The 26678-nt window shown below is 37.1% G+C and overlaps 1 protein-coding gene across 4 annotated transcripts in view; it reads right to left on the bottom strand.

Moving 5' to 3' along the window:
* Nucleotides 1-8663: 8663 nt before the first annotated feature.
* The window catches only part of AP3B1 (adaptor related protein complex 3 subunit beta 1), a 161250-nt gene continuing 143235 nt past the window's right edge, over nt 8664-26678 (bottom strand). For 2 of the 4 annotated variants that reach the window (XM_032095488.1, XM_032095489.1), the window contains exons 26-27: nt 22036-22174; nt 8664-9431 (exon numbers count right to left, since the gene is read on the bottom strand). In XM_032095488.1, coding sequence (XP_031951379.1) covers nt 9278-9431; nt 22036-22174 — 293 coding nt within the window. In that variant the 3' untranslated portion in view covers nt 8664-9277. Of the gene's footprint in view, nt 9432-22035; nt 22175-23855; nt 25313-26183; nt 26221-26678 lie in introns of those variants that run through there. The other 2 variants (XM_032095491.1, XM_032095490.1) reach the window with 2 other exon arrangements.

The following is a 26678-nucleotide window of genomic DNA, read 5'->3' as shown; positions in this document are numbered from 1 at the left end:
TAATGAAGCAGAAATAACAGAAATTCTACAGTGCCTTTGAAAAAATTCCTCTCCCCCCATCAGTGAAAAAGGAAAACTCTTCCTGGATTTTCCTTTAGAGACCTTCACAGCAAATGCTTAAGTCTATGTTTGCAAGCATTTGCACATAGAAAGACTGAACAAGAATCTCAAACCTAGACTTGTGCCTAATTTTACAACGAAAGTGGTCGGACAAAATTCACAGCAAGTGTCTCTGGGAAGGCAAAAGGAAGGGCGAACTCCTTGAAGCAATTTTATTTCCATAGTGCAGCATTTCTCTTTGTCAGCAGGCTCTTCCCACAGCCATCCAAGACCCACTGCAATAAGAAGGTTCGGCCATTTTCACGCAAATGGCTCAGCCGGAGTTGAGAATTGATGTCCAGAGCTCAACTGGACAATTGATATCCAAGGTGGGGCCACAGCCACCCTGCAACTCCAATTACCTCCTCACAAAGGCAGGTATCTGAGCTTCTGAATAAAAAAACAAATCCAAAATGGAACCAAAGAGAGCCATTGACAAGGACAGTGATGGTGGACAGAGACTGGTCACACAGACATTTGCCCCACAGCAGGCACTGCACCAGTGATAAGGAACAGAGGGGTCTGAGCTCTTCAGACTCCAAGGAGTTTAATGACATAACGGCCTGAGAACTTCAACATAAAACAGGAAGACCAACTAACGAAACTTACAACATAAAACCCCCCTCCTGTCATTTTTATAGTAATAGTAAAACACTTTATTGAATTTATGAGCTACATAATGACTATGAAGAATGTAACTTGAATTAGAACCAACTCAGAAGTATAATATCAACTATAAACCCTGTTCTATTACCCCATCTCTTTATCATCATCCTATCTGGCTCTTTTTAAACCAAGGAATATTGCTTTCTTCAAAATTTAGTCCAAGATCCATCTCCTAACTTCTCAATAAATCAAGAAAACCCCAAGCATCTGTAACAGACACAGAGCCAAAAAATCAAGGCATGGCCCAGGTACAGATTTTATAGCTAGAGTTAGGAAATTATTGAAAAGCCAAAAAAAGCAAACAACATTTCTGTGACAGCTGTGCCTGGGAAGGCATGGAGGAACATCCTGAACCCTGAAGGTTTTGGTTGTGAAGCTGTGTAGCAAGGCACAGCACAGCATTATCAGAGGTTCAGGCCCCAAAATGCAAGTCATCAGCACAGACTTTGAAACAAAAGCACAATCCCACAACGCAATCCCTGAGAAGTTTGGAAGCCCATTTAGGAGCAAGCATTAGCAGGACTTTGAATAACCCTGTCTGGAGCCCTTTCATACCCAGGGTTTGACATGAACGATAAAGTCTGCATAAAGCTGGAGAATGCATTGAGGGGCTGTTTATATCCAGATCCATTATTTTTGCAGAAGAGTTTGTAAATGAATGATTGCGGGGGAGGGAAATGTACGTAACATAGGTAAAGCAGCATGTTTTACTGTGTTTTCTGATTCCATTTTACTTCTTTCGTCTCTCCGGTCCCCAAGGATTTTTTTGAAGGCCCGATAAAATAAAATGGGTGAAACAAAGCCATAAGCCATTTAAGTCTGAAAGACATGTCATCTCATCTGAAAAGAAGAAACGGACCATTTCTATGCCTAGGGCTGACAGCAACGCCTGAGCTAGCAATAGCGCTATTCCATTTGATTTATAGAATAATGGGGTGACAAATGATGACAAAAATAAACTTTTACTGCACTGAACTGCTCCTTTATTTATGAAATTTGGCCAAGTAGTGAAATCTTTTATCTGCAAGTTGTAACATGGAGTGGAAACGAGCGATTATGGTGTGGTAATAGTAATCCAGTGATGGAGGCCGAGTCAGTCGGAAATGGATTGAGGTAAAATAACTACCGCACCATGATAAATGTGAACAGCGCTTTGCTGACAGATGATCTAACAGGTGTTCATAACAACTATATAAGAGGATTTATTTATGACTAGCCACAGCCGCAGCACCGTAAATCAACTCCAGCAGCTGCACACCACTGAAACCAAGTCCCTGATGGAGAAACAGTGCAAGAACCCAAAGAACACAATTCACTCCAGAATCTTAATCATCAAATAATATGTTTTTTTGAGCAATTACACCACAGTGCAGAAATCAGGATGACTTTCAATTACATGAAGCTGAGCCACCAACTAACTTTGCCCAAATCCAGGTACTGGCAGAGGCCCACAGATACATATAAAGCAGAACAGTTACTTTTGGACTCAGTATCAAAGAGGTGCCTTTTTTGTTTTCTGATAAAAGTAACCACTTTGGTGCTGTTCTAGCATAGTGCTGACACAGACACAGTAAGGGCAAGAGGAAAAGAAAGGGAGTACATTTTGCCTCCCCACAGTGTACTCCCTCCTAGCTGTGTCAAATACAAATGGCTGTAGGGCTACACTCCAAACCATATCAATGAAATTATCTGATTACCAAAATCAACCCCAAATCCCACCAAAACACTGCTGTCTCATAGAAAAGGTTATGAGCTTTTTAATCCCAAATGATCCTGCTGCTTTGCTTTAGGGGATACATCTGCAAACATATATAAAGACAGCTGAGGGAGGAACTATTGGTACCAAGTGGAATGAGTTCCTGGTTTTTTGACAGTATTGAAAAAAAGTCTAAAGAAATAACTGAACTGGTGTTTCTTTCTTCTACCTCCTTCACAACTGACATCTCAGAATCATACCATTCACTTCTCAAACAGGTTTCAGTTAAGTGCTGGTACCTTGTGCACTGCCAGTGCATGCAGAGAGCAATTAGGTGCCTAAAAGTCCTCACACAAATATAAAAAATAGGGTAAAACCAAAATGAAAATTATAGGAGATAATAGATTCTACAGGATCAAATTATTTCATGTGTTAAACACCATCTGCGAAGAGTGCCCCACTGCAGCAAGGTACCCTGTTACATACAAGCAATTCCCTAGGCACCGTTTAGGAGATCAGAGGGTCTGCAGTAACCCAGGGCAGAGGCAGCTGTCCCTTGTGGACCTGCAGCTGGGGTCTGTCAGGGTCTTCAAGAGTGGAAGGTGTCACAACAGGGAGGCCTCAGACAGGCATAGGCTTCTCAGCCTAGAAATCCCCCCAGCAGATGTGTTACAGAAAGAAAAGAGCTGATGCTGCCTCTCTGAAGGGTCCTCCCTTCCCTGCACCTCCCTTGCCTACTCTGTTCCAGATGCTGGGCTTAGGGTGTTGCTGTGAGCCTGAGCTGGTGGGTATCCCAAGGTCCAAGGCATGGCTGAAGCTCTGCAGAGTGGCTGGAAGCACCACCGTGCTGCCTCACCCTCCTACCATTTGCCATGGCTGGCAGCTAAACCATGACCTGCTAGTCATGGCTACTACAAGAGAAGGCCTTTCACCACCTTCCCACCACATGTCCAGAGTTCACCAGTGTTTCCACAGGATGGGAAGGTGTCCAGGACCCAAGTGTGCCAACAGCTCTTGCTCTTTCCTGAACAAGGTGTGACTTGTCAGCTGGTTTTGCAAGGCTTAGTCTAAATCATTCCCATCAAGGAGAAAAAACAGGGCTGGGCTAAGCCAGAGAGGTGTATGAAGGTGTGGATGGCAACTCACAACACATATGCTCCATGAGATGGTGCTGAGGGCAGAGTCATCTTCCCTCTTCTCTGAAAGCTATGACTGAGAAGGTGGAAGAGGCAAGTCACCAGGAGCAGGATGAGAGCAGGCTGAGACCTGGAAAGGACTGGAAAAGCTGTGGTGGAAGCCAGCAAAACTCACTTTTGCTCTCTGTCCTATACATGCATGATGGAAAAAAAGGAGTTTAGAATAGTACTATTTGTAAAGATCATAAAATCATAGAATGTTTTGTGCTGGAAGGGACCTTAAAGACCATCTAGTTTCAACCCCCCTGCTAATGGGCAGGGATGTCACTCACTAGACCAGGCTGCTCAGGGCCCCATCCAATCTGGCCACGAACACTTCCAGGGATGGGGCATCCACAGCCTCTCTGGGCAATATGAATCTTGCCTCTGTGGCCATATAAACGTATACGCACCAGAATGTACACATCCATTTAAGTGGACCAGGATTTGCAGTGCTGCAGTCACAGCAGGGCTCAGAGCTTCCAGTCACTGAAGGATAATTCACCTTGCACCCTCTGAGGCAAAACCAGTTACTGTGGGACTGGAAATGCAGTGGTATTCACAATCTCTTTCTTTTCCAAACAGATTCACTGGACTGTGCTACATAAAAGCACAACTATACCAGCTATGATGAAGACAGCAGAATTATTGCTTTTATCACAAAGGGTCATGAACAAAGGCTCCTATCAGCAATCAAAGCACATGTGCAAACATAGCAAAGCACGGCTTCTGCACCACAAAACACTTAATATAACACGTGTTAAACAACTGCACACTTTATGTTAAAACAAACAAAAACAAGTGGAAGGGGAGAAAAATAAAACTGTCAGAAAAAGAAGGGAACAGAGCCAAATCCTCATATGCTTGTTACAGGTACACACCAAAAGTCAGATGAGGGCTTGGGATTTAACCTACCTGTATATTGGTTACCAGAATCCATGTTAGGGCATTTAAGTGGCTAAGTTAAAATTAATTCAAGCACGCAAGATACTGTATGCAAACCTAGGCAGTTCAGTAATTGAATATTTAAAAAAAAAATTGATACTACTTATGGCAATGGACCATTGCAAAGCAAAGTGCACAAAAGGATTTCATCCTATCACCAAATATCAGTAATTAGCCCAAAGGCTCAGATGAAGAGAATTTAGAGACCTTGGGTTTTTGTATCCTATCCAATATATATCTGTATATTTCTTTACTAAACTACATCTGCAGTTTTGTCCCATTTTTAGTAAACATCATACTATCTTGTGACAATGGATGACCAGAACTTAAGTACATGTTGTATTTAAAAAACAGGGGAAATAAAAGTAAATGCCTTCTTCCAATTTAAATATATTGCTTTGGAAATGTTGCAAAATGTCACCTTATTCCTGAGTTAGTAGAAAAGACCATCAGGAAAGCTCAATTTATCTTTTCTATGTAATTCATTATTTCTTATACTGTATCATGTCCCTGTTCTAAAAACACTTCCATTATTTCCACCATCCTTCCATGTATTATTCTATTTATATCTTCCATTATTTTGTCCCTAGCTCCAGACCCATTTTTATTTTTCTTTAGAAATTAATTATTAGAATTAAAGAAGGGTATGAAGGGAAAAAGTACATTATCCTTGTATACAACATCATAAAATGTCAAAGGAAAATAAGCAGAAAAAAATATGCTATTTTTACTGTCATGCATCAAGCCTATGTTTATATTCTGCCATCAACAGTAACAAAACAATTTTTCCTTGCACCCTATTCTTTCAAAACAGTTTATTTTGGAGTAACTGAATTTGAAAGTTTAGTTATCAAAAAGAAAAAAGTAAAGAAACCTAAGGGGAATATGTGTGTTTCTGTAGAAACAACCAGGCAGCAAAGCAAAGGTAAACTATCAATCTCTCACTATGGAAACTTTCTTATCTGTTTGTCCTTGTTCTTGCTGCGTAATTCTTCAATTCAGAGTTGCCAGCACTAGTCTTATAGCTTGTACTAGACTGCAATAATTTTGTATCCTTTTTGAGGTTCAATACATTCAGCATGATTAAAGTTAATAAAATTTTACCCCAATTTCCTCTTTATGGTAATGTATATGAGCTGGTAGTTGTTATTGTTCTTCCTATGTTTCTGAATGTTGTTGGATTCAAAACCTTGCTAATTTAAGTAAATAACCCTCACTGTCCACTCCTTAAACTAGACCTTGACGAAATCGCTAACCATCTTAGCAAAACCCACCTCACCAGCCCTGCAGTACTATGCTTTAGCCTTTGTCCTGTGCCCCAAGCTGTGCACGCAGGTATGTTCCAAGGATGCCCAGGCCTGGATACTTGCTGAAGCCAGGTGGCTCTTAGTGTGCAGCTCCTGACTGAATAGCCCACCCACAGAGGTAGGAGCTGCTGCTACATGGTACAAGCAAATCCCTCCAAAGTGAATTTTAGATTGCAATTTAGACCAGGCATCAACCTTAAATATGCCTCTACAAATGATGAAAAGTATGGAAGAAGTGAGTAAAAATGATACACAGCAAACCTAAGAAACTATTGTTAACTACTGCTACTGGTTGAATTATGACAGAGTGCAACTTCCACTGTTAATGTAAGACAGGTACCCATGGTTTTGTTTAGATTCCTCAACAGTTGAGTTTTAGTACATGCAGAAATACATTGCTATTTAAATATCTATCCTTAAATAAACTTTATCTTCAAATTACCATCAGGGAAGGCAGCATAAACTTTCAAATGACAATATCATGCTGGCCTGACAGAGTCACAAGAGGTATGCCACCTACCAGGGTCTAAGATCCATGACGCTGCCAGGAGGGTACCCCAACTTGTCAAGAGCATGGACTACAACCTGCTTTTACTTTCTCACATGGGTACAAATGATGCCACAAGCCAAAAAATAAGCAGTGTGAAGAGCTGTCCCTGAAGAATACCCATGAGCAGCTAGAAAGCCTGGGGGTAGGAGTCAGAAACCAAGGCAGTAAAGAGAACCTTGTGGCTGGGGTCTGCTACAGCTGCCTGACCAAGACGAGGTTTGTGACCACCTGAGGAACCTGAATGTACCCATCTGATGTCATCTAGAGGCACATGGACAAGCTCTAGGAGAGAGCCCATGGGAATCTTATGAGGTTCAACAAGGCAAAGTGCAAGGTGCTGCACCTGGGTCAGAGCAACCCTGGCATCAGCACAGGCTGGGGGATGGACAGATCAGAGCAGCCCTGCCCAGAAGGACTTGGGGGTGCTGGTGGCTGAGAGGCTGGACATGACCCAGCCATGGGCACTCACAGCCCAGAGAGCCAAACGTGTCCTGGGCTGCATCCAAAGCAGCGCGGCCAGCAGGGCCAGAGAGGGGATTCTGCCCCTCTGCTCTGCTCTGCTGGGACCCCACCTGCAGTGCTGCATCCAGCTCTGGGGTCCCAGCACAGGAAGGACACGGAGATGTTGGAGTGAGTCCAGAGGAGGTCAACCAGAGGATCAGAGGGATGGAACAGAGGCGAAAGGCTGAGAGAATTGGGATTGTTCAGTCTGGAAAAGAGAAGGCAAGACTATTACCAATGGCATGTAGTGACAGGACAAGGGAGAATGGGTTTAAATTGAAAGAGAGTAAGTTTACGTCAGATATTAGGAAGGAAATCTTTACTGTGAGGGTGGTGAGATACAGCTTACCCAGCGTAGATGTGGATGCCCCATCCCAGCAAGTGTTCAAAGCCATATTCAAAAGGGCTCTGAACAAGCTGGTCTAGTGAAATGTGTCTTGCTCCATGGCAGGTGGGTTGGAACTAGATGATCTTCAGGGTTCCCTTCCAACCCAAACTACTCCATGATCAGCCAAAGACCTGTACCAAGATTTTTTGAACCATCAGAGTGCTGAAAAATGTAAATTACTACCAGAAACTCCCCAGCTATTCTTATTACCCAGGTTTCTGGACTTTGGGATTTCTACAACAATTCATTTTTTTCATCAGTTTGAACAGCTTTTACATCACAGTTGAAAACTAATTCAATAGCAAACTTCTTGCAGGATTAGGACTTCAGAAAATAATGTGAATATTCATTAGGAACATGTACATTTCTGTTGAGGGCATAAGATTCTTGTTTCTTTTTCTGAGAAGTACTGATATATTTTGGGTGCTAGCAAACTCTAGAACTACATTTCCCACAGAGGAGCAAGATAAATGCCTTAAAAACTTAACCTCTCTTTAGAATTTGCCAATAAGCTCTGCTTCACATTGGAGCCTCCTTTTAGTTCTACTAAATTTTACTAGAAACTTTTAGAAGAATTTAGTGTGAAGTAATGCAACACTTTTGAAGAAGCAACATTTTGTATCATCCTAAACTAGAACAGCACTAGTCACCATCTAAGGACCTTGCAAGGGTCCTGGCGACAGAGGAAGGCTACATCTATTCAAGTATCTTCTCTGTAGCAGAGCCAGGAGATACTAGAAAAAAAACATTTTGGAAGTGAGGAGAACTGATAAGAAATGGAAATGCCCAGCATCTTCTGTCCTGCCATGTAACCAGAATGTGAAGGGAAGGTCAAAATCAGTGACCTGACAAAATCACTGACCTGTACCAAGAAAACTAGGTACACCAACTGGTGCAAGGTTGTTCATCTTCTCAGGCCTAGTTCAGTTGATATGGCTATGAACTTCTCTTTTCCTCAAGCCCTGATTTATACAAAGTCGGAAGATGTTTTAATCTAGTTTAAAAAAACAAATTTTAAATAAAGACCTGAACTATTCATAACAGCTAGATGACAGTATTTGTCACAATAGTCTAATAATCAGTATTTCATTTAATACTCATTTGAACAATCAATCAGTATTTTATGAGTAGGCCAGTTTGAAGATAGGCAGTTGCTGGTATTAACAAAAATGTAATCATATAGCAGACAATTATCATAGGAGCACAAACACTGGCTACTTTCACAAGAACAGTTTGTTGATGCATATGTAGTGTCCACCTCATTTGTTAACCAGGTATATACAATACTGGCATGTCTGTTATCAATTTTCTACCTAAACAAGAAAGAGGGAGCCTCTGTTCATAGGCACTACTTTATTAGCATCTTAACAAAATAATTGAGAAAATGACAGTAGGTAGGAACAATGTTCTCAATAGATGAGCTCAGGTTCACAGGCATTTCTAGAAAACAGACATCATTTTGCTGTACCTACAGTGTTTTTACACTTTCACCACAAATTCTCTCTGAACCACATACTTGTTGTGTATGTTGCTGGAACCCACCTACCATTTGAAGTCAGTTTTCAAGCAGTGTGATTTCCCTTGAACTTTATTACCTAGTATTTGTCCACTATAATGGGGGCGGGGGGGGAACACTGATGGGGAAGGAAGGTAGTGGGGGAAGGGAAGAGATAGGGAAGGACTAGGGTAGAACAAATGGGAAACACATTTAAAAGTGCAGATAACTGACAGTAAAATATATGTTCTTTGGTTAGCAAGCAGAAAAAAAGGAAAGGACTTGCACACATGATAGATACGCACTAGCATTCTAAAGCAGAAGACAAGAATGTCAAGAGTGTATTCTTTCCCCTCTGCCAGATGGAAGGGCTATTATTATAAATGAAAGGCAGCAGTAGTGGATGCCAGGCACTTTTGTTGTGTGCCAGATTCTGAAGTCCAGATGTAAGCAGGTTACCCCTGGGACAGGACAGGCTTCAGCTCCCGCAGCAGAACAGAACCAATCACAGTTTTCTCAGTGTTTATGATGAGATGTGCTGTAGAGCTCTCCTTCAGCTCCACTGTGACTAGCATCAGTGACCCACTGTGCACAGTCTTAGCTGCAAACCTGGAGAGAAAGGGAAAAATAAAAAAGAAAAGAGAAAAATCACTGAGGATCTTAAGGTCAAAGACTGCTAGCGTTTCTTTCTGCAAGAGTTAAATGAACTCAAATACAATAAAATACTTCTAAATTCATTAATGCATTTCAGGGGATAAACCATAAAACCTCCCATAAATTCTTCAAACATAATTTGTGCAGCATTGCGTAAATATTTTTGCATTTTAGAAGGACAAAGAAGTATCATGCAAAATTTTGTATTTAGTAGTACAAACTAAATTTTATTTAAATAATTTCTTAATCTAAATACTGATTCTTCAGTTCATCTACCGTATTCATGCACACTGACAACCTGACTACAGCTGTATAGAATTTTCCAAGGATTTCCATTATTTGGTGCCCCAAAGACAATACAACTATGTTAAATGTAGTAGAACACATAAAAAAAACCAAACTTCCTGTACTTTCTGAAATGTGTCTCCTCCTGCAATCTGAGAAATTAATTCAAACTAAAACTAGTCAAATTTATAAACATACAAAACAATCAGTTAGAAATGAGAGTAACAGGAAGACACTGGTTTATTCTATTGGTGAATTTATCTCCAGAATCATAAAAATGTTGCCAGTATTTTAAAGCATATTATAATTATAAAAAATCCTACAAAGGAAATAAAAAGCTACCAACCAATCAGATAGACAAAAGTTAGGACTAATGCACCATTACTAAATTCCAAGACATGAAGAACCCACTAATTACATGGAATTAAAAGCAAAACTAGCCTTTTAAGCACCACAATTGACTGAAAAGCCATTTTAGGCACAATGAACTTCTGTCAATCCTGTTAATTCATTCTGTGTGCAGAGCCAGGCCCAAGAGACAGGAAGCAAGAGGATGGCAACAGCGTCCATCTTTCCATCCTCCACAAGGAGCACAACATGCTTCCCCCCCCCCGTTGGTTACTTCTCAACAACAAAGTTGCTGCACATGGGCTTTTGAAAACACTAACAAGTGTGGAGCAGGTCTGTGACCCCGTCTGACCCCACTTTGCAGGGCCAATCTCCTCTCCTCTTTCTGAATGACACGTGTCTGAATCAGAGCCATCTGCCTCAATTTGCGCAACATCTTCAGTCACAATAGGACCCAGTTAGCCCTGACAACAGCTCACAATACAGAAAAATCAAACTGCTGCGCTGACAGCACGCTGTGGGCTATTCAAGAGCAAACCAACTGGTCAGCGTCTCCTGTCTGACAATCAGCATGGGCCTTGCAAAGCGCCTACCCAAGCCCTTGGGGATCTGTTTAATTACCATCAACATAAAGGAGGGAGTTTATCAGGAGATACTCAAAAAACTTCACTCCAGACTTAATTAAAATATTAGCCACTTAAGCAGGAAGCAAGTTCTCTTTAAACAAGAAGTAATTTCTGTCTTTTTTTTTCTTTTTAAACAAAGCATATCAAAATCTCATAACACATTATACTAATTAAGGAAACATGGGGCACTTTTCTAATGTCATCCATCACAGGTCAATCTATTTCTTTTGTCTGGATTACAGATACATTCAAAGACCTCTCTTTTTAACAGAAGGTTATAAAACGATATTACTAGTACAAAAATTACCTACTTAGCTAGTTATATCAATGATTTCATCTATTTATGCTGCAGTGTAGAAGATGACTATTTCTCTTGTTGACTTCGACAAGGGGATAATTACAGAAACAATAGTCTTATTAGTCACTTTATTTACTTAACAGTTGTGTCTTGGGACAACACAGAAGCAGATTATCTCTGAGTATGCACATAAATAGGTCGCTAGTTGACACTCCTGCTGTGCTTCATAGCCCCGAGGCTTGATTTTATCCTCTTTTATCAAAAGCTGAAAGTGATACAAAGTCAGCATTCTGGGAAAGCCAAGGTGGTCCAAAGCACGAGAGATGAGTTTTGTGCTGATATTTTTACATGTGAATTTGCAAAATCACTTAGGGGATCAATAGCACTTTTCCATACCCCTGAACAAACCACATAAAATCAATAAAATGTGAATTTGCATGTGTTTTGCAAGATGCAAAGGGCCTGATACTCAGATAATTTTACACAAAGTGTTAATACACATAACTAGCAACAGCTAATCAGCTTCTATCAATGGTCACTGGTATAAGATCTGGAATTGCTAGGTGAAGGAAGAATTGGACCAAAACAGGAAGACTTATTTCACCATTAAAAAAGCATGTATAGAAGAGAACCACACAGTGGGTTAACAGCTGCTTTTGAACTTCGGGTTTACAGCTGCTTTTGAACACTGGAGACCAAAATCTGTTCCTTAGAATAGGGAATATAATGTAGTTTCTAAGGGGAGTGACAAATACACTTGTATAATCTGTAAAACTAAATACAGTTATAACAGGATGAAGCAGCAGGCACTAGCAGTAAAACTGATAGGTCAGTTATTTAGATGTTTCAAATATACTGTCATTAAAGGATTTGGTTAATAGCTGTTTTTTCAACTAAATACACACCACTGCATTTATATGCTAACTTTTACCAGAAACCCTTGCGGATTTTCTAAAACATGTGTTGTGCTCAACTAAATACCTAGAAAAGCCTAGAAAACCACTGGAAAAATCTCTCAGCAGCAACAAATGAATCACTAATAACGTGTTCACTCTTAGTGAGAAACTTTGATTTTCCCCATGAGGTCGGTAATAATTTTTCACTTTTTCTGAAAGTTGATACTTAAAACCTTAACAGTTAGAATTTGAATTAAAACCAAACAAAAATCCCCAAACCAAACTAAACCAAAAAAGACAGTAAACCAACGAGAAATCATTGACTTTAATAAGTCTTGAAAAATGCACTGGGGTACATTTAAATCTAGGATGTAAATTGATTGATTGCAGGTCTAAAAGAAAGAATTTGTCCTGTGGACAACTCTTAACATAAGACACTATATTATGAGCATGATTCTGTTACAACAAAGGATGCATCAGTAAATACAAAAAAACCAAAACCCCAAAAAAACCTCCCCAAAACAAAGCAAATGAGAATACATCCAGAAAACAGAACCAAGTATTTTCCAGTAGTTTCAAGATGGCTGTTTCTGCTATGATGGAGTATTTAATTCTGTGGTAATATTGATTCTAAACCTGATTTTACATCATTAAAATATTCAGGAACATTTACAGCTGCTAATATTTTTCCCATTTAATAAAATCAAGGCAGATTAGAAACAAAACGACGTGAGAAATATTTGCATATTCTGAATGTTAACAATTCTTTTTTTTTAGAAAGAATGTTAAATATTCTAAGCATATGTGACATGCAGAAACAGAGAGAAGGAGTTCATACATTATTTTTACAAAAATAGAGTACCTGTCAGTGGGTAAGGAAATACACATTAAGAATAAAATTCAATATCAATGAAGTACTGTATATTTTTAGAAAGACTTGGTCTTTCAAGAGTTAAAAATCAAGTACATAGTCTTGATCACCTCCCATGAAAATAAGATTTGTTCATGGTAACCATACAGAAAAATTTGGTATGTAGCTGACATAAAGAGAAAACACAGAGTATCAGATGCTACAATGTGACAGCATTTGTCAAACACTGACTTTGCAATGATGACTAGCCTAAATACAGACTGGCAGTAATTTTCTCTTTTTTTGTAGACAAAATACAGCTACACTATAAGGAGATGCATTTTTATGAGGAAAGGTTATGAAAATTTCATGGCAGTGAATATACAGAAGCAGACTAACTCACTTAAAATCTGCTCTTTAAAATTCAACATTTGAGAAAGTAAATTTACACCTGAACACTCACTATCGGGATATTAACAGCAGAGCAGGGTTTGTAACGCATAATTCAACAGCATTAAAACACACTCTCTCCTGTCCGGTCCTTTTCTTCCTCTTTGACTTTTCTATTCAAGCTAAATTCTCTTCTTTTTCTCTTCTACTGCTTACCACAAACAGTGACAATGGCCCATGGAGGCTAAAACTTTTTTTTCCTCTGCTCTTTCTTTAAATCTTGTACATGAAGCCTTCAATTACTGCCTGCTGAAGCAGACAGAATCCTATTAGTATGGAAGACGATCAGAAGATGCAATGCCCTGCCCTAGCCGTAGAAAAATAATTAGTCCAAAGCTGACAAATGTGTAATCAAGTTATGCAATGAATATATTCAAAGGGGAAAAAAAAAATTACTGCTGCGAATTAGTCCTCAATTTGTAAAAATAAGAATGAGTAACTACAAAGGACCTTCCAGCACGTTAACTGGACGACAAAGATACTTACACTTATAGTTTCAGTACTCTGAATCTTCCTCTTGCTCTGCTATGTACAGATTTGACTTTATAATTAAGATTTCATCTAAAAATTGGTTGAATTACTGATTTACTTGTATTCATTCTCTGAGTAAGTCTTAGAATACAAAAATGAAGTATTTGGTATTAGTTCTGACCTGGGGATAGAGGAAGCCTAATAATAAAACTGTAAGCACAAATATATCCACTAAATGCAGGATCTTAATCTGGTGATTTTGACATTGATTACTACTAATAAAATTTGATTAATATTTACCTTAAAAATCATATGATGATAATTAGACTTTCTTTTTTCCAGTCTGTTAAATGCGATTTTAACACTATCTTTGAATAAATTGTTCAAAATACCTAATTCATTACAATAATGAAACTATTTTCCAACATTATCTATTTTTTCAGGGGTATAAAACAATAAAATTGTAAAATAATTTGCAATCAAATGTACATATTTTTGCCATGTTTATCTGTATTGATAAAATAGATTTTGATTCTGTCCTCAGTTTCCAGTAAGCAGCTGCACTGTACCTCTAACAAAAAGGCAGAAGTGCCAGCCATCTGAACTTCCTGTCCAATACATAGCAGTACTCCACATGTTCAAAAAGATGCTGCATGAACTTTTTATCATCTTCCAAATTTATCATTAGTTTAAAAATATCAGCGTTTTTTATGTAGGTATTTATATCTCCTCTCTAAAATTCCAATGAGATAAAAGCTTGAATCAAAATATTTGGTCCTCCCACCTAGAAAATTCTAATTGTAATACTCAATCTATTTTGTTTTCTCATATACTTTACTCTTTTTTTTTTCTATAGAATTTGGCATTTAATATGATATATGCTTGAGAATTATACTCAGTCCATTTTTAAAACAGGCTATAAATTTTAATTTGCAGGAAAATTATTTAATTCCAAGAAAGTAGATTACCTTATAGAAAGATATTAAAATATTAAACATGCTCAGAGATCTTCACAATCAAAGATACTCTTCTGCTCAGTTAGTTCTTTAAGTGTTAAGCATTTTCTGTTTAAATAACTGGCTCAAAAGGTTCCTGTTTGTTTTTCAAAGAAAATGCTGCACATATTTATCACTTTACAGCATTCAGATACAAAAGCAGTGCTGTCCTCTAGTGGACAACAAATAAGCCAGGCTAGAACAATCTATTTTGACGAACCGCATACCTAAAATGACTCACTCATATACTTTTAATATTAAGATCAAATTTAATTTCTTGAAGTTATTTTAATATTTTGCAATTTGCACCTAAGCTCTTTAAATACAAAAATATAACTACAGTGTTAAGGGCATTAAAATGATTCTGTGTGAAGGCATTCTCTTGATCAAGTATTTTGTACCAGTTAATCAAAATCTTCATATGATGGTAATACATGAAATATACAGGGCTCTTTTCTTAGCAGAGAGAAAATTTCAAGGTTTTGGAACATTAGGATTTGATTAAGAATTTGATTATGATTTGATTAAGGAATAATTACAATAGGAAGAGTAATATGAGGAACTATGGAATGAATACTTTCATGTTTGTAAAATTCAGCTTTCTTTTCCTCTATTAATAAAAATATTAACCTAAGAATAATTACTAACCAGAAAGTCTTCTAGTCCTGCCTGTTAAAAGAAATATAAATGGTTAGCCTAGTCGGGATTTTTTTTTTTTTTAAGGAAACAAAACCAAACCCCTCAAAACAGAAAGCAAGAACTACTTCCATCATATATCAAGAAAACTTTAAGAGTTTACAACTTCTGGCTAAAATGAAGGCTGAAATAACTGTGGACATGGATATACTATTCCATTTAAAATTCCATCTCCTGCAGGTAAAGACTACCAGAGAAGCTGTTTTGCCTAGGGTATTTAGCTCTCTAATTAATTCCTACTTGAGAAATTAGGAAGCAAAATCAAAGCTGCATGACTATTACAAGTTTATTTACTCAGCTACCCAGTGAAGCTTTCTGGAAGAGTAGAAGAAGAAGACTGAGCCCCACAGCTAAGGAACCACAGAAGCAAAACAGTCCAGGTAACTGCATCAAAAGAGCTACTTTGCAGGAGCAGAGGTGGATTTCACTTCCTTGGAGCTCTCCAACAGGCTAACTGCTTAGTAAAAAAAACCTTAGAAAAGGTGTGTTTGCACACAGAGCAGGAACAGCCTTAAAAAAGGTCTTTGTGGATTTATAGACCTGTTTATCAGCTACTGAGAACATATTTTTGGATTCAAGTGAATAACTATAAAGAATTTATGTTTCTCAGAAATTTATACACGGTGTTTATCCTCAATAGATGGGTATTCTCCTTTACAGCAGACATGCTGGAAGCAAATGCAGTTGTTAGTTATGTGATCACTAACTTCCTACCTGAGAATTCTCCAAATGTAGCACAAGTTGGAAGATGACATATACAGAAAAATTTTCCACGTGGACCCCTTTAGGTGGAGTTTGATTCAATACAAATGTACCTACACACATGCACAACTGCATACCTTTTCTCCCCACATTAAGTGTTGCTGGATTAAAAAGATGCAGGGAGGATAACTGATTACTAAGCACAACATTCTCTGATAATCAAAATTGTCTGTAAACAAAACCCTCTTTCCTTTGAGAATCAGTCTGCCAATATACTATAAATGGGACATGACAGGTTGCAAAATGATAAAAAGGGGTGAATACAACCAGACTGTCAGGCTGATGCATGGGGTGAGAAATAAAGGCTAGTGAAACACAGGTCCTTGGATTTCTGTATTTTAAGCATTTTATGCAAGTTTCTCTATTTGGTCTTGCTGTTTTCATACTATTCAGAATATGAATTCTCACCCACTGCAATGTGTTTACTGTCATAATACATGATTTACACAGTATGTTTCTGATTTTGCTGAAGGATAGCAATATAAGCCTCCACAAGACAGGTGGACAGTATTTTACATCTTGTTCAGTAATCGCTTATTCATGAAATCAGATAGTTAAGGGTACACTAAGCAATGGCATACAGCAAGCTCTGAACAAACTACCATATCTAAGTGGTTCAGTGAAGTGTCCTTAAAAATGTAGGTCACAGAAGCTGCACAGTCACTGCATGCACTGCTGTGCTTGAGCTCGTTAGACCTGCCCCAGCAATGAGCATAAGTGCTGTTTCATGCTTCTTGTTTAAAACTTAGCTTGCTTGCTGCTAATTTAGGTGTCTACTACAATAACACACTAAGATGAGATGAGAATCCTCCCTCTACAAGTCCTGGTGATGTCTAGAAAAAAGAGATGACTATCAGCATCACCGCTTTCATGACTGTAATGGAGAGGATGTTAAAATCACCATTTAAAAATGTGAAATGGCTACTCTGAAGCACTTTAGAGCTTCGTTGTCAAGAGATTTGATTTTCTGCAAAACCTCAGATTGTCCCATACTGGGTTGTTGAAATGACAGAATTGACCATGTTAAATTTGAGGACTGAAATTAAAGCTGTCGTGTGTCTCAGAGTGCAGGTCAGTGGTTACAGCCATCCTGATGAACTGTAGAATGGAGATGTGCATATGACACCATGCTCACTTTCTAATCCTGCTACTTCCTGTTTGCAATTGTGGATTCCTTCCAGAATACAACAGCAGCAACAGACTAGTGCAATGGACTATTAAATAAGTTGAGGTTGACTAAACTTCATTCTTCATAACCACCCTGCTGGCCTCAGAGTTTAATCTCACTGACTGATTGGGCAATGCATAGGTAGTCTTTAAGAATGAAAAAAGTGGAAAAGATGGTCTATCTTGCATCAATTTTAGAGCCACAGTCATTGAGGGAAATAATATTCTGTAGTACAATCCATCCCATTTAAGAAATGCTTTGGGAAGTAGAAGGTAGAGAGGTAGGTAGTTGAAGACAGCCTGATTCTCCATCCCTTTACACATTATACTATGACGTCAATGGAAGTATAAAACAAAATGAGAGTGAAGAAGTAAATCCAGTTTATGGTCACAGCTCTGAACAGATTTTTCTGCTGTATGCTACTTACCAACACTTTTAAAGCTTTGCACCATATTTTGTTGGTAGCAGGAAAAAACACCTCCTATGTGCATTTCCATCACTTTTTTTCCTAAGCCAATTTAGCCTGAAACACCTCTCCTTCATGTATAGGGTCTTCCATAACAGTAGATGATATTTTGACATTTTTTAGAGGATTATAAGAGCATTCAAGTCTTTAAAGATTAAAGTCTGCAACTAGACTTTTCATTCTATCACCATCTGTTATCTTTTGCTATATTCAAAGTGAAGCATATGATTACTACCTATCCTTATAGGAGCTGAAAATGAATAAAGGAGAAAGAGACCTGAGGAACTTTTAGAATATTCATCTGAGAAGAATAAGCAACACATCTTGAAAGTAACACTAGCATGAAAAGCTGGGTCAATAAGGCTTGTGTCAGTGAAATAGAATATGACTGAAAATCTTGAACTGAGTAATGTCTTCATCTCATCATATTTTGAAATAGAACAGCCTGGATTTTGTTGTTGTTGTTGTTGTATCTAAAGCAATGAATGTTATTGCCCAAGTAGAGAACAGGAGCTCAAGTAATGGTCTATAGAAGCATCAACTTTGAGGGAATAAATGTCCTCCATTATGTACCCTCTTATCTTGAAGATGGAAAAATTTCTAGTAGACTTTCCCCACTGACAACAAACAGCAGGCATATTTCAACTGAAAAGTACTTGGTCTCTAAAGGTAGTTATTCAGAGTGATTTCATTCCCTGCAGGAACAAATAGTTTTCTTTCAGTGTCTTTGTCTTCAGATATTCAAATGGTGCCCCTGGATGTGGTCTGAACCAAAAGACAGAAGCTTGGTGCCTTAGCTGACTCTCTCTGAAATCACTTTATCAACACCAAGTAACAGTTCTCAAAACATTAGAAGAGCTACGGATATTCCAACAATTACTCTAATCACTCCTGTGAAAAAATATTTTAAGAAAACAAAGGACTCTTTTTTCTGAAGTTTTCATATTTAAGAAGACACATTTCCTATTCAAGAAAATTTCTCTTTTGAAATTTCACATTCTTGCTTCTAGTACAAGCCTTTTAAAATTTACATAATGTTTCCACTTAATAGCAAAAGCAAGAGAGATCAATACATAAAATAGTTAAATCCTATTAAGAGCATGCAAAAGCATTGCATGTAGTCTTACAAGGCCCCATAATCTAAGCCCTTGAATAAACTCTGTTGAAGATCAGGTAACTATTCTAAAGGAAGTAAAATAGTATAGCAAATTTATTTTTCAAATATATAAACAGTAACCTGCAACTCTGTGCTCTGATATATAGACATAGATATAGATATAGATGGGCTGTTGAGTTCAAAATTTTTGCAGCTATCACTTCAAATAAAACAGGTCAGAAATGAGAGTTTAAAGTAGAATCAACTACGTCACCTGGCATTTTTTACTACTCTCATTTAACAATTAAATTATTACATTGTAACTAAGTATACAAATTTAGTAGCCACATGGTAATGAGAGAAAAGAAATGATGTAAGAAAGTGTTGCTATATTATGATAGTCTCAGATATATAGCTAATGTAGTTGACATTTGTTTTCACTTATTTTATTTTTCTTTGATGACTATATGCTACTCTGTTGATATTTATTTCAAGTATTTACTTTCAAATCTTCAGTATATTCGCTCTAAGTATTTTTATTTGGTGCAAAAATAAAGTCCTAATAGGGTTATTAATTTAAGGACCAGTAATTGGGTTCCACCAGCATGACAGCATCTTCAGCATGAATGTGAATTTGTTTAGACTGAAAGAAACCATGAAACACACCTGTTCATGTCCATTAGATACTCTTGCACTTGTATTAAACCGTACAATTTCATTTTGAATGAGTATATTGCATTACCAGGCAATACAAATTTTTTGGCATTAGCCATCATTAAGCAGTAATACTCAAGTTGGGGATGACCAACTAATAAGTTAATATAATTTATGCTGCACAGCGCAGAATACCAAACAACAGTACTCCTTTTGCTGTGTAAAAAGGTATGTACTAGGCTCTTCCAAGAAGTCAGCTGAAGCAGTCCTCACAGAACAGCACAATGAGCTAAAAGTTCTTGGATGTAATTTTTTTCTCCGGTATCACTTGCAATAAAACAAGACAAATGGCAATCCGATAAAAAACTTAGAAAATTCACTTATAATGTATTTTTATTGAATCTGTAACTGTTTAGAGAAGATAAAAGGTGACTGCTTATTTTATTATCCTGAAATTGCATTTCACATAAATAAAAGTCACAGTTCTTGCATCCATGAGACTTCTGCCAGAAGACATTTCATTTTTGTTTCTTCTCACGGCAGAGTTCATTTAATCCAAACATATGTATACTTTAGATACATATATATATATATATATATATATAAACTATTTCAGGAATTTTTTTCAGCATTTTGAAACGATTAATTATCTAATATCTATCTCAAATATTAATTCATGTGAATCTAGGATTTACTTTAACGATAAAGCATCACTGTTTAAAAGATGAACAGGTTCATCACAGTATCAACTAGGTAATGTTCCTGCTTCTGTTCTCAGTAAAATCTAGGTGGAATTACGACTACATGATATCTGTGAACTGCAGTTACTTATGGTGAAGCAAACAAAGACTATTTTCTAAATGCTTATCAACTGCTGGACACTTCTCATAGGCCACTTAAGTTGTTATATACCATTTTTTTTCTTGATGGATTATTCTATGGTCTATTCTATAACTATTGTGGCAGACTGAAAACACTGTATTTTAAATCTAAATAATCAAAGAAGATTTCAGGATGCTCTGAAGTACTCTGAATACTTCAGCTTGACCCGAACATGCCTTAACCCAACAGTAAGCACATCTTCAATTTATTTAGTGTTGGTATAGACTCTTTTGTAGAAAACTTCCCTTAAAAGAAACCGAAAGAGCAAAAGAAAACAGCATCAAATTAGAAACTTATCTACAACCAGGAAACCTGTGGCTGAGCTAGGAACTGGGCTATTATTTTAGCGAGCCTTTTTGAGACTCAGTCAACAAAACAATCCATCCCTATGTGTTAAGTCTCATGTGATAGATAGGGTAAAGATGGAGAGCACCTGTATAGTGCAGACACTTCAGTCTCTCTTGATTGACACTGTCACCTAGTCTTTGAATTGACATTAAGAACACAGGCTATACAGATCCCTCAGGGATGCAACAAATGAGGACTCTTTCATGGAGGATCAGGTGTCAACAGTGACAATCATTTCAGTGCAATCACACTAGCTGTGCCATGTTTTTATGGTGAAACAGAATTTTATCATTAACCGTATCAAATACATAGGAAAATCCAGCTGGGTTAATGTTAATGCAATGCAATACACATGCCCAGCAATGCAAAAGAGACTACATCCAACAAAGAGAAATATCAGGTTATTAGTCTTGTGTAGGCTACAGCATTCTCACCATTTCAAACAGCCATCTCAGTCAGCAAAATTTCAAAGAAAAGCACTGTTCTTTTCTTTCAAAGATGATACTTTGCTCTTATTGAATATCAAAATTCAGGTAACTAGAGGTAATTCAGAATTTAGTGAACAGTTTTAGTAGATGGTAAGAGAGATGTAGTCATTTTCTTATTTCAAGACCAGGTTAACCTGTTTGTTCCTGTCACAAGTGAGATGCCATACAGATTCACAGGACTAAATATTTTGAGTCAATCACATTAAAACCTGTCATTAACCAACAATTGTATCAATTCCACTGACATTCTGTATCAACAGTATTTGGATGAAACTGACTAATCAGCAAGTGACAACTGGAAATTTGACAGGGCCAATGACTTTCGTGGCTGATAACTGGTTTTGCTTGCAGATATATAGAGGAACTTCAGAAAATAATGTAAGAAAACACATTGCTTCTCACAGGTGATACAACTGGAGCAGGCTGCTTATTATGGGAAACAGAGAAAAAAGTTAACCTCCCCCACCAAAAGCTTCTTTCAAGTACTGTGCCTTAAAAGGCTACCTCTTCCCTTTGAAACAAAACAAGGGAAGGACAATTTCCTCTAACTGTGTACAGTAAAGTCTAGACATTTCTATATACATTCAAATAATGAGCTGCAGAGCACTTAGGCTCAAGTTACTATCTGCTTAGGATTGTACACTGCAATATAATTGGGCACCTTCTGCCTTAAAGGTATGGATAGTAAAATTTTCCCTAATACTATCAAATGTTGATGAATTTTGGACTAACAAATTAATATTAAAAGATGGTCCTACTCTGAATAACAGATAATCTTACCTGTGTATATTATCTTGACCAGAAGGGACTACACCCAGGTTTGCCGCTTTCACTACCCTCTCAATTATTACAAGTCTAGTAGAGTTCTCTGGAGCAACAGCTATTGTAGCAGATGTCTCATTCATTCCTGTCAGCATTCCTGAAACATTAAGTATTTCATTATGAATACTTTAAAATTTGCTTGCTTATTAAGCATTAAACCAAAATAGTAGACATCTAAACAAAAAAAAAATTGCATTAAAAGCGAAGTAATTTATTCAGAAAAAAATTTTATAAGAACTCACATAATTACCTTAGTTTAATGTCTTACTTGCAATGACCTATTATCAGAAACAAATTAGTAATAGCGGAACAATGATATGTGTGATATTAACGCAACTGTGAAACCAAGGTAGTTCTTTCTCATAAGAAGCTTAACTTAAAAGAAGAACGCAAACGCAGAAATTAAATACTAAGTAAGACTGATTTGGAAAGGTCCAGCTTAAGTAAAACTATATACAAAGACCCATTATAATCTTTTAATCATAGATTTAATTATAATTCCGTATCCAGTTGCTAAAAATTATCTTGAAATTCAGATAGTAGTAATTAGTTCAATTTAGTTATTTAAGAGAAAGTCAGCACATTAGAAACTGGGCAATACAGCTAGTATCCAGCTCTCGAAAATATCAAGATAAACCATTTGAGTAAAATATTTTGAATATCTCTATGAAATGGAACAGATATGTCAGGATTAAATCCAAACATATGACAAAGAAAAAGTAATGAAGGATGTGCCATTCAAGGACATTTTAACAAAACTCACACTTTTCTATCAATATCCATTGTTTAAAAGAATGATTTGTTGGATGCTCATGTTGATTAAAACACAACAGTAACTACAACTTGATACTGTGTGTGCCTTTTTACAGTATGTTCAGAAGCTGAAAATGCAGACAAACAAAGGAGCACGGTACTTCAGGCAGAAATATGAAGCATCTGAAGCAACACTAACAATGAAAACAACGGAAAAGTCTCAGAAGGCTAATGTTTTAGGGCTGCACATACAGCTTGAACCCAGAGGAAACAGTAGTACCAAGATGCTTAATAGAGCAATTAAAACAATAAATCCAACATTTTAATGCCCCGGAATGTGCTGCTGTCACAGAATAAGAAATATGAAAATAAAAATGGAACAGCTGATACGTAAAAAATAGGATATTTTTGAAGAGAACAAAAATAAGCATACAACTTTTATAACAATCAGATTTATCTTGGGAGTAGAATTCTGTTTCAAATTGTTTAACTATTAGGCAAAAGCTTTACAAACTACATACGCAGACTAAAACTGCTTTTAAGCAGAGCATGGGGACTGACATAACACTGCTGAGAGATGTGTGTACTTATTTAGGATTTAAACCTTCTCCATTAAGCTCTATTGAAGAGCAAATGCTGAATAAATGAATGCAACTATGTTTATGTTAAAAGCCTGTTTCCCGCAGCATGTAATTAAAGGAAATGTTGTACAAAGCCAGTACTTTTGTCAAGCTCCTGTAAATGGAAAGATGGATAGCACTCAGAGAAGTGAATGCATTGCTTCATATTTAACCTTAACACTCTTGTCATTAATGGTTTGTCTAACTTGTTCTATAAAAGACAAGGTACTGCTCCATTGAAGTAAAATTAAAAAAATCAACTAAACCATGCTTTTCAGAACAGAAGATTCATTATCGTCGACTAATGTATTGGCATAAAGCAAAGTAACATCCTATCAAGTAAGGCACACATTCAATCTGCTTTTTCACCCCCCTTTATTTTTAACTCATGCTGTTTTATTGTTATAGGCAATTTGTACCACTCAGCATGACAGTGTAAACTGAATCAAGATTAATTTACATGCAAAAGAACACTTAGGAGAGCAGCGTGGTAAGCAAATGTATTGTCTCGATTGCTGAGGTGGAAAAGAACCTGGAAATAAAAAAGGGTACTCTAATTAAGGAGCATCAAATATGATTGCTTGGGGTAGTCAATGGCCAGAAAATGGGAAATGTCCAACCATTTAAAGAATTAGCATCTTGCTTGTTAGGAAAACAAATTTTATATATATAATTTTAACAAAATTAGGGAAACTATCTGTTTATTTAACCAAGATTGGGTTTTGTTGTTGATTTGGTTTTTTTAAATGTGATTCAGGTATACACTTCTAAAAAAACGTTGACGAAATTATTTTAAAACATGTTTCTTGAGAGAAAAAAAATCCTAAAGTAGTTTTAATTGCCTATTTTAAAAACACCCTCATAAAAATTCTGATTAATATCCAGCTGTAACAATCACATGACACGTTTAATATTGCTTGAAACGTGAGAATCTAAGAACAATCTAGCCCCAGCACAAAGCAGCAATTAGTCTGGGTTAACTACCTGATACGATGAAATAACTGTACGTATTTTAAATAATAAAAGAAAATTAAATTGGAAAAATTACAGTGATGGGTAACAAGGTATGTTAGCCAGCAGACTAGTCCTATTCTGAACTGAGGGAAGGAAACTTTCGCTACTGATTTTTAAAAACAACAGACAAGTTGAAATTTGGATAGTGTTCCCAATAATAAATGTTCCACTCATTCAGAATCCCTGCTATGGCAACTTGACCTTTTTTGGTGATGCGATGTAAAACAGGGTATAAAATCCTGAGGCCTGATGGATCAGAAGATGTATTTGAGCAGAAAGGTAAAGAGTGTTTGACAATACCATTTTTATCCACTCATTCCAAACTGTCAATCACAACAACCACTAACTCAGCTGCTGCTCTGGGGAACTACTTTACCAGAGGATTCCTGAGCTCAGAAGGGAAGGAAAGGGGAGATGGTGTAGCAAAGCTAAGCGTATCATGCACAGCATGTGGACAAGAACAGCTTTTGAGGTTCTGCCACTATACCACCAGGTAACTTTCAGAGCTATGAATATTCAATAACCTGTCTAATCCTCTCTCTTTGTGCCACCAGGAAGAAAATGGACATATACAAATGCAACAGACAATGCAAAACAGCAGAGTGTAATTGAGTAAAGATGTGTAGCAATGAATTGTCTTCTACATAGCAGTAAAATACCAGCTATTTCCTCTTTAGCATTCTTATTAGGTTACACATGCAATTTAGATGTAAAAATCCTTAAAACCCATACATATTTTCATTCTCTCCCAGTGTTACCTTGCATTTCTAATATTCCTCTCATTCCTTCATTATTTTTTACCTATCTGTTTTGGTCACAAATAAAACCAGGCATCTCCAGGCACAGGACTTGAAACATGTTCAAAACCAACCAAAAAAAAAAAAAAAAGGAAAAGAAAAAGCAAAGCATGACAAGTGAAAAACAAGTTATATAAATCAGATTCATTTGAAGAATACAGGCAAATTGAAGTTAAACACAAAACAGAGTAATATATACGAACTTCTAAATTGCCCTGCATTTATTATTGTAATTTTGATTTTTCATTCAGCAAGAACACAAACTAATTCTTCCCATATGCTTCCTGTTCCTAGATCTTTGTAATAAATACTTATGCAAAATGTAGAATTGCGACCTCTGTTACCAAGAATATTCTGATACAGCTGATATCCACACGAGAAAAGATGCAATAGGAAAGGTTTTTAAACCTGTGGTAAATTTGCCAGCCTGCAAAGTCCTGCATCAAAGAATGAATTCAGGAAGACAGAGCAAGCGATACAGAAATGCCAAGAGACCTTCATGGATTTACAAATACTTCATATAAACAAATTTTCAAATAGCTTTATTCAGAGTAGCCTTTCTGCTCTATTAAACATAGCAAACAGCTGCCAGATTTATTCAGACAAATAATCAACAACCATAGAAGTAAAATGGCAGAAGAAAAAGGAATTTTGGCAACAACTCCACAGAGGACCACAGCTATTCTCCAAGTACACTTCTTCTATGTGCTCATGGTTCTGTATGGCCAGTCAGGAGGAAAAGAAGCCCTCAGTCACAGTAAAGCATACAAAAACTCTATCAGAATATCACAAAGCAAGCAAACATAAAAACAGGGAGGCAAGAAGCACAGTAACTTGCCTTGTTTTCACTACAGCCTCAGCTACAATTTTTAGAAGGGAATAGTTTAAAACAAATGTGCCACAGCCCCGTTCAATCACTCACCTTGGTTTGCTGAGCAGGTATAAAGCAGAAAGGCAGGCTTTAGCCAGCAAAGGGTAAGAACAGCAAATAAGTATCAATTGGTTATGAAAACAAAGCACAATCCTAACTTTTCACTGCAGCCATAAACTTAACTGCAAATGATCTAGACAGCATTTAAACTACTTTCTCAATAACTCAAAAACACAAAAGCAAGAAATGCTCAAAAGCAATAACTAATAGTACATAACATTACTCATTGGTGTTCTTGACTGCATGATGGATATACTGAGTTTCTGAGCCTTATACAATGAGACAGGATCCCATGGGCATATTCTCATCTCAGTGTGAAGAGACATACACATGTAAATCCCCATACATTGAGATAGATGAGTAAACACTACTATCTTTAAGTGCATCCAAAATGTAACCACTTATATTTTAAAATATCCAAGAATCATATCCAAATTAAGGACAGCAGTATTGACTATTCCATTTAACATATGGTCAAACCTAAGC

This window comes from Corvus moneduloides, chromosome Z (genome assembly GCF_009650955.1).
Source record: "Corvus moneduloides isolate bCorMon1 chromosome Z, bCorMon1.pri, whole genome shotgun sequence".
NCBI classification, from domain to species: domain Eukaryota; kingdom Metazoa; phylum Chordata; class Aves; order Passeriformes; family Corvidae; genus Corvus; species Corvus moneduloides.
This window is presented reverse-complemented; position numbering and strand designations above follow the sequence as displayed.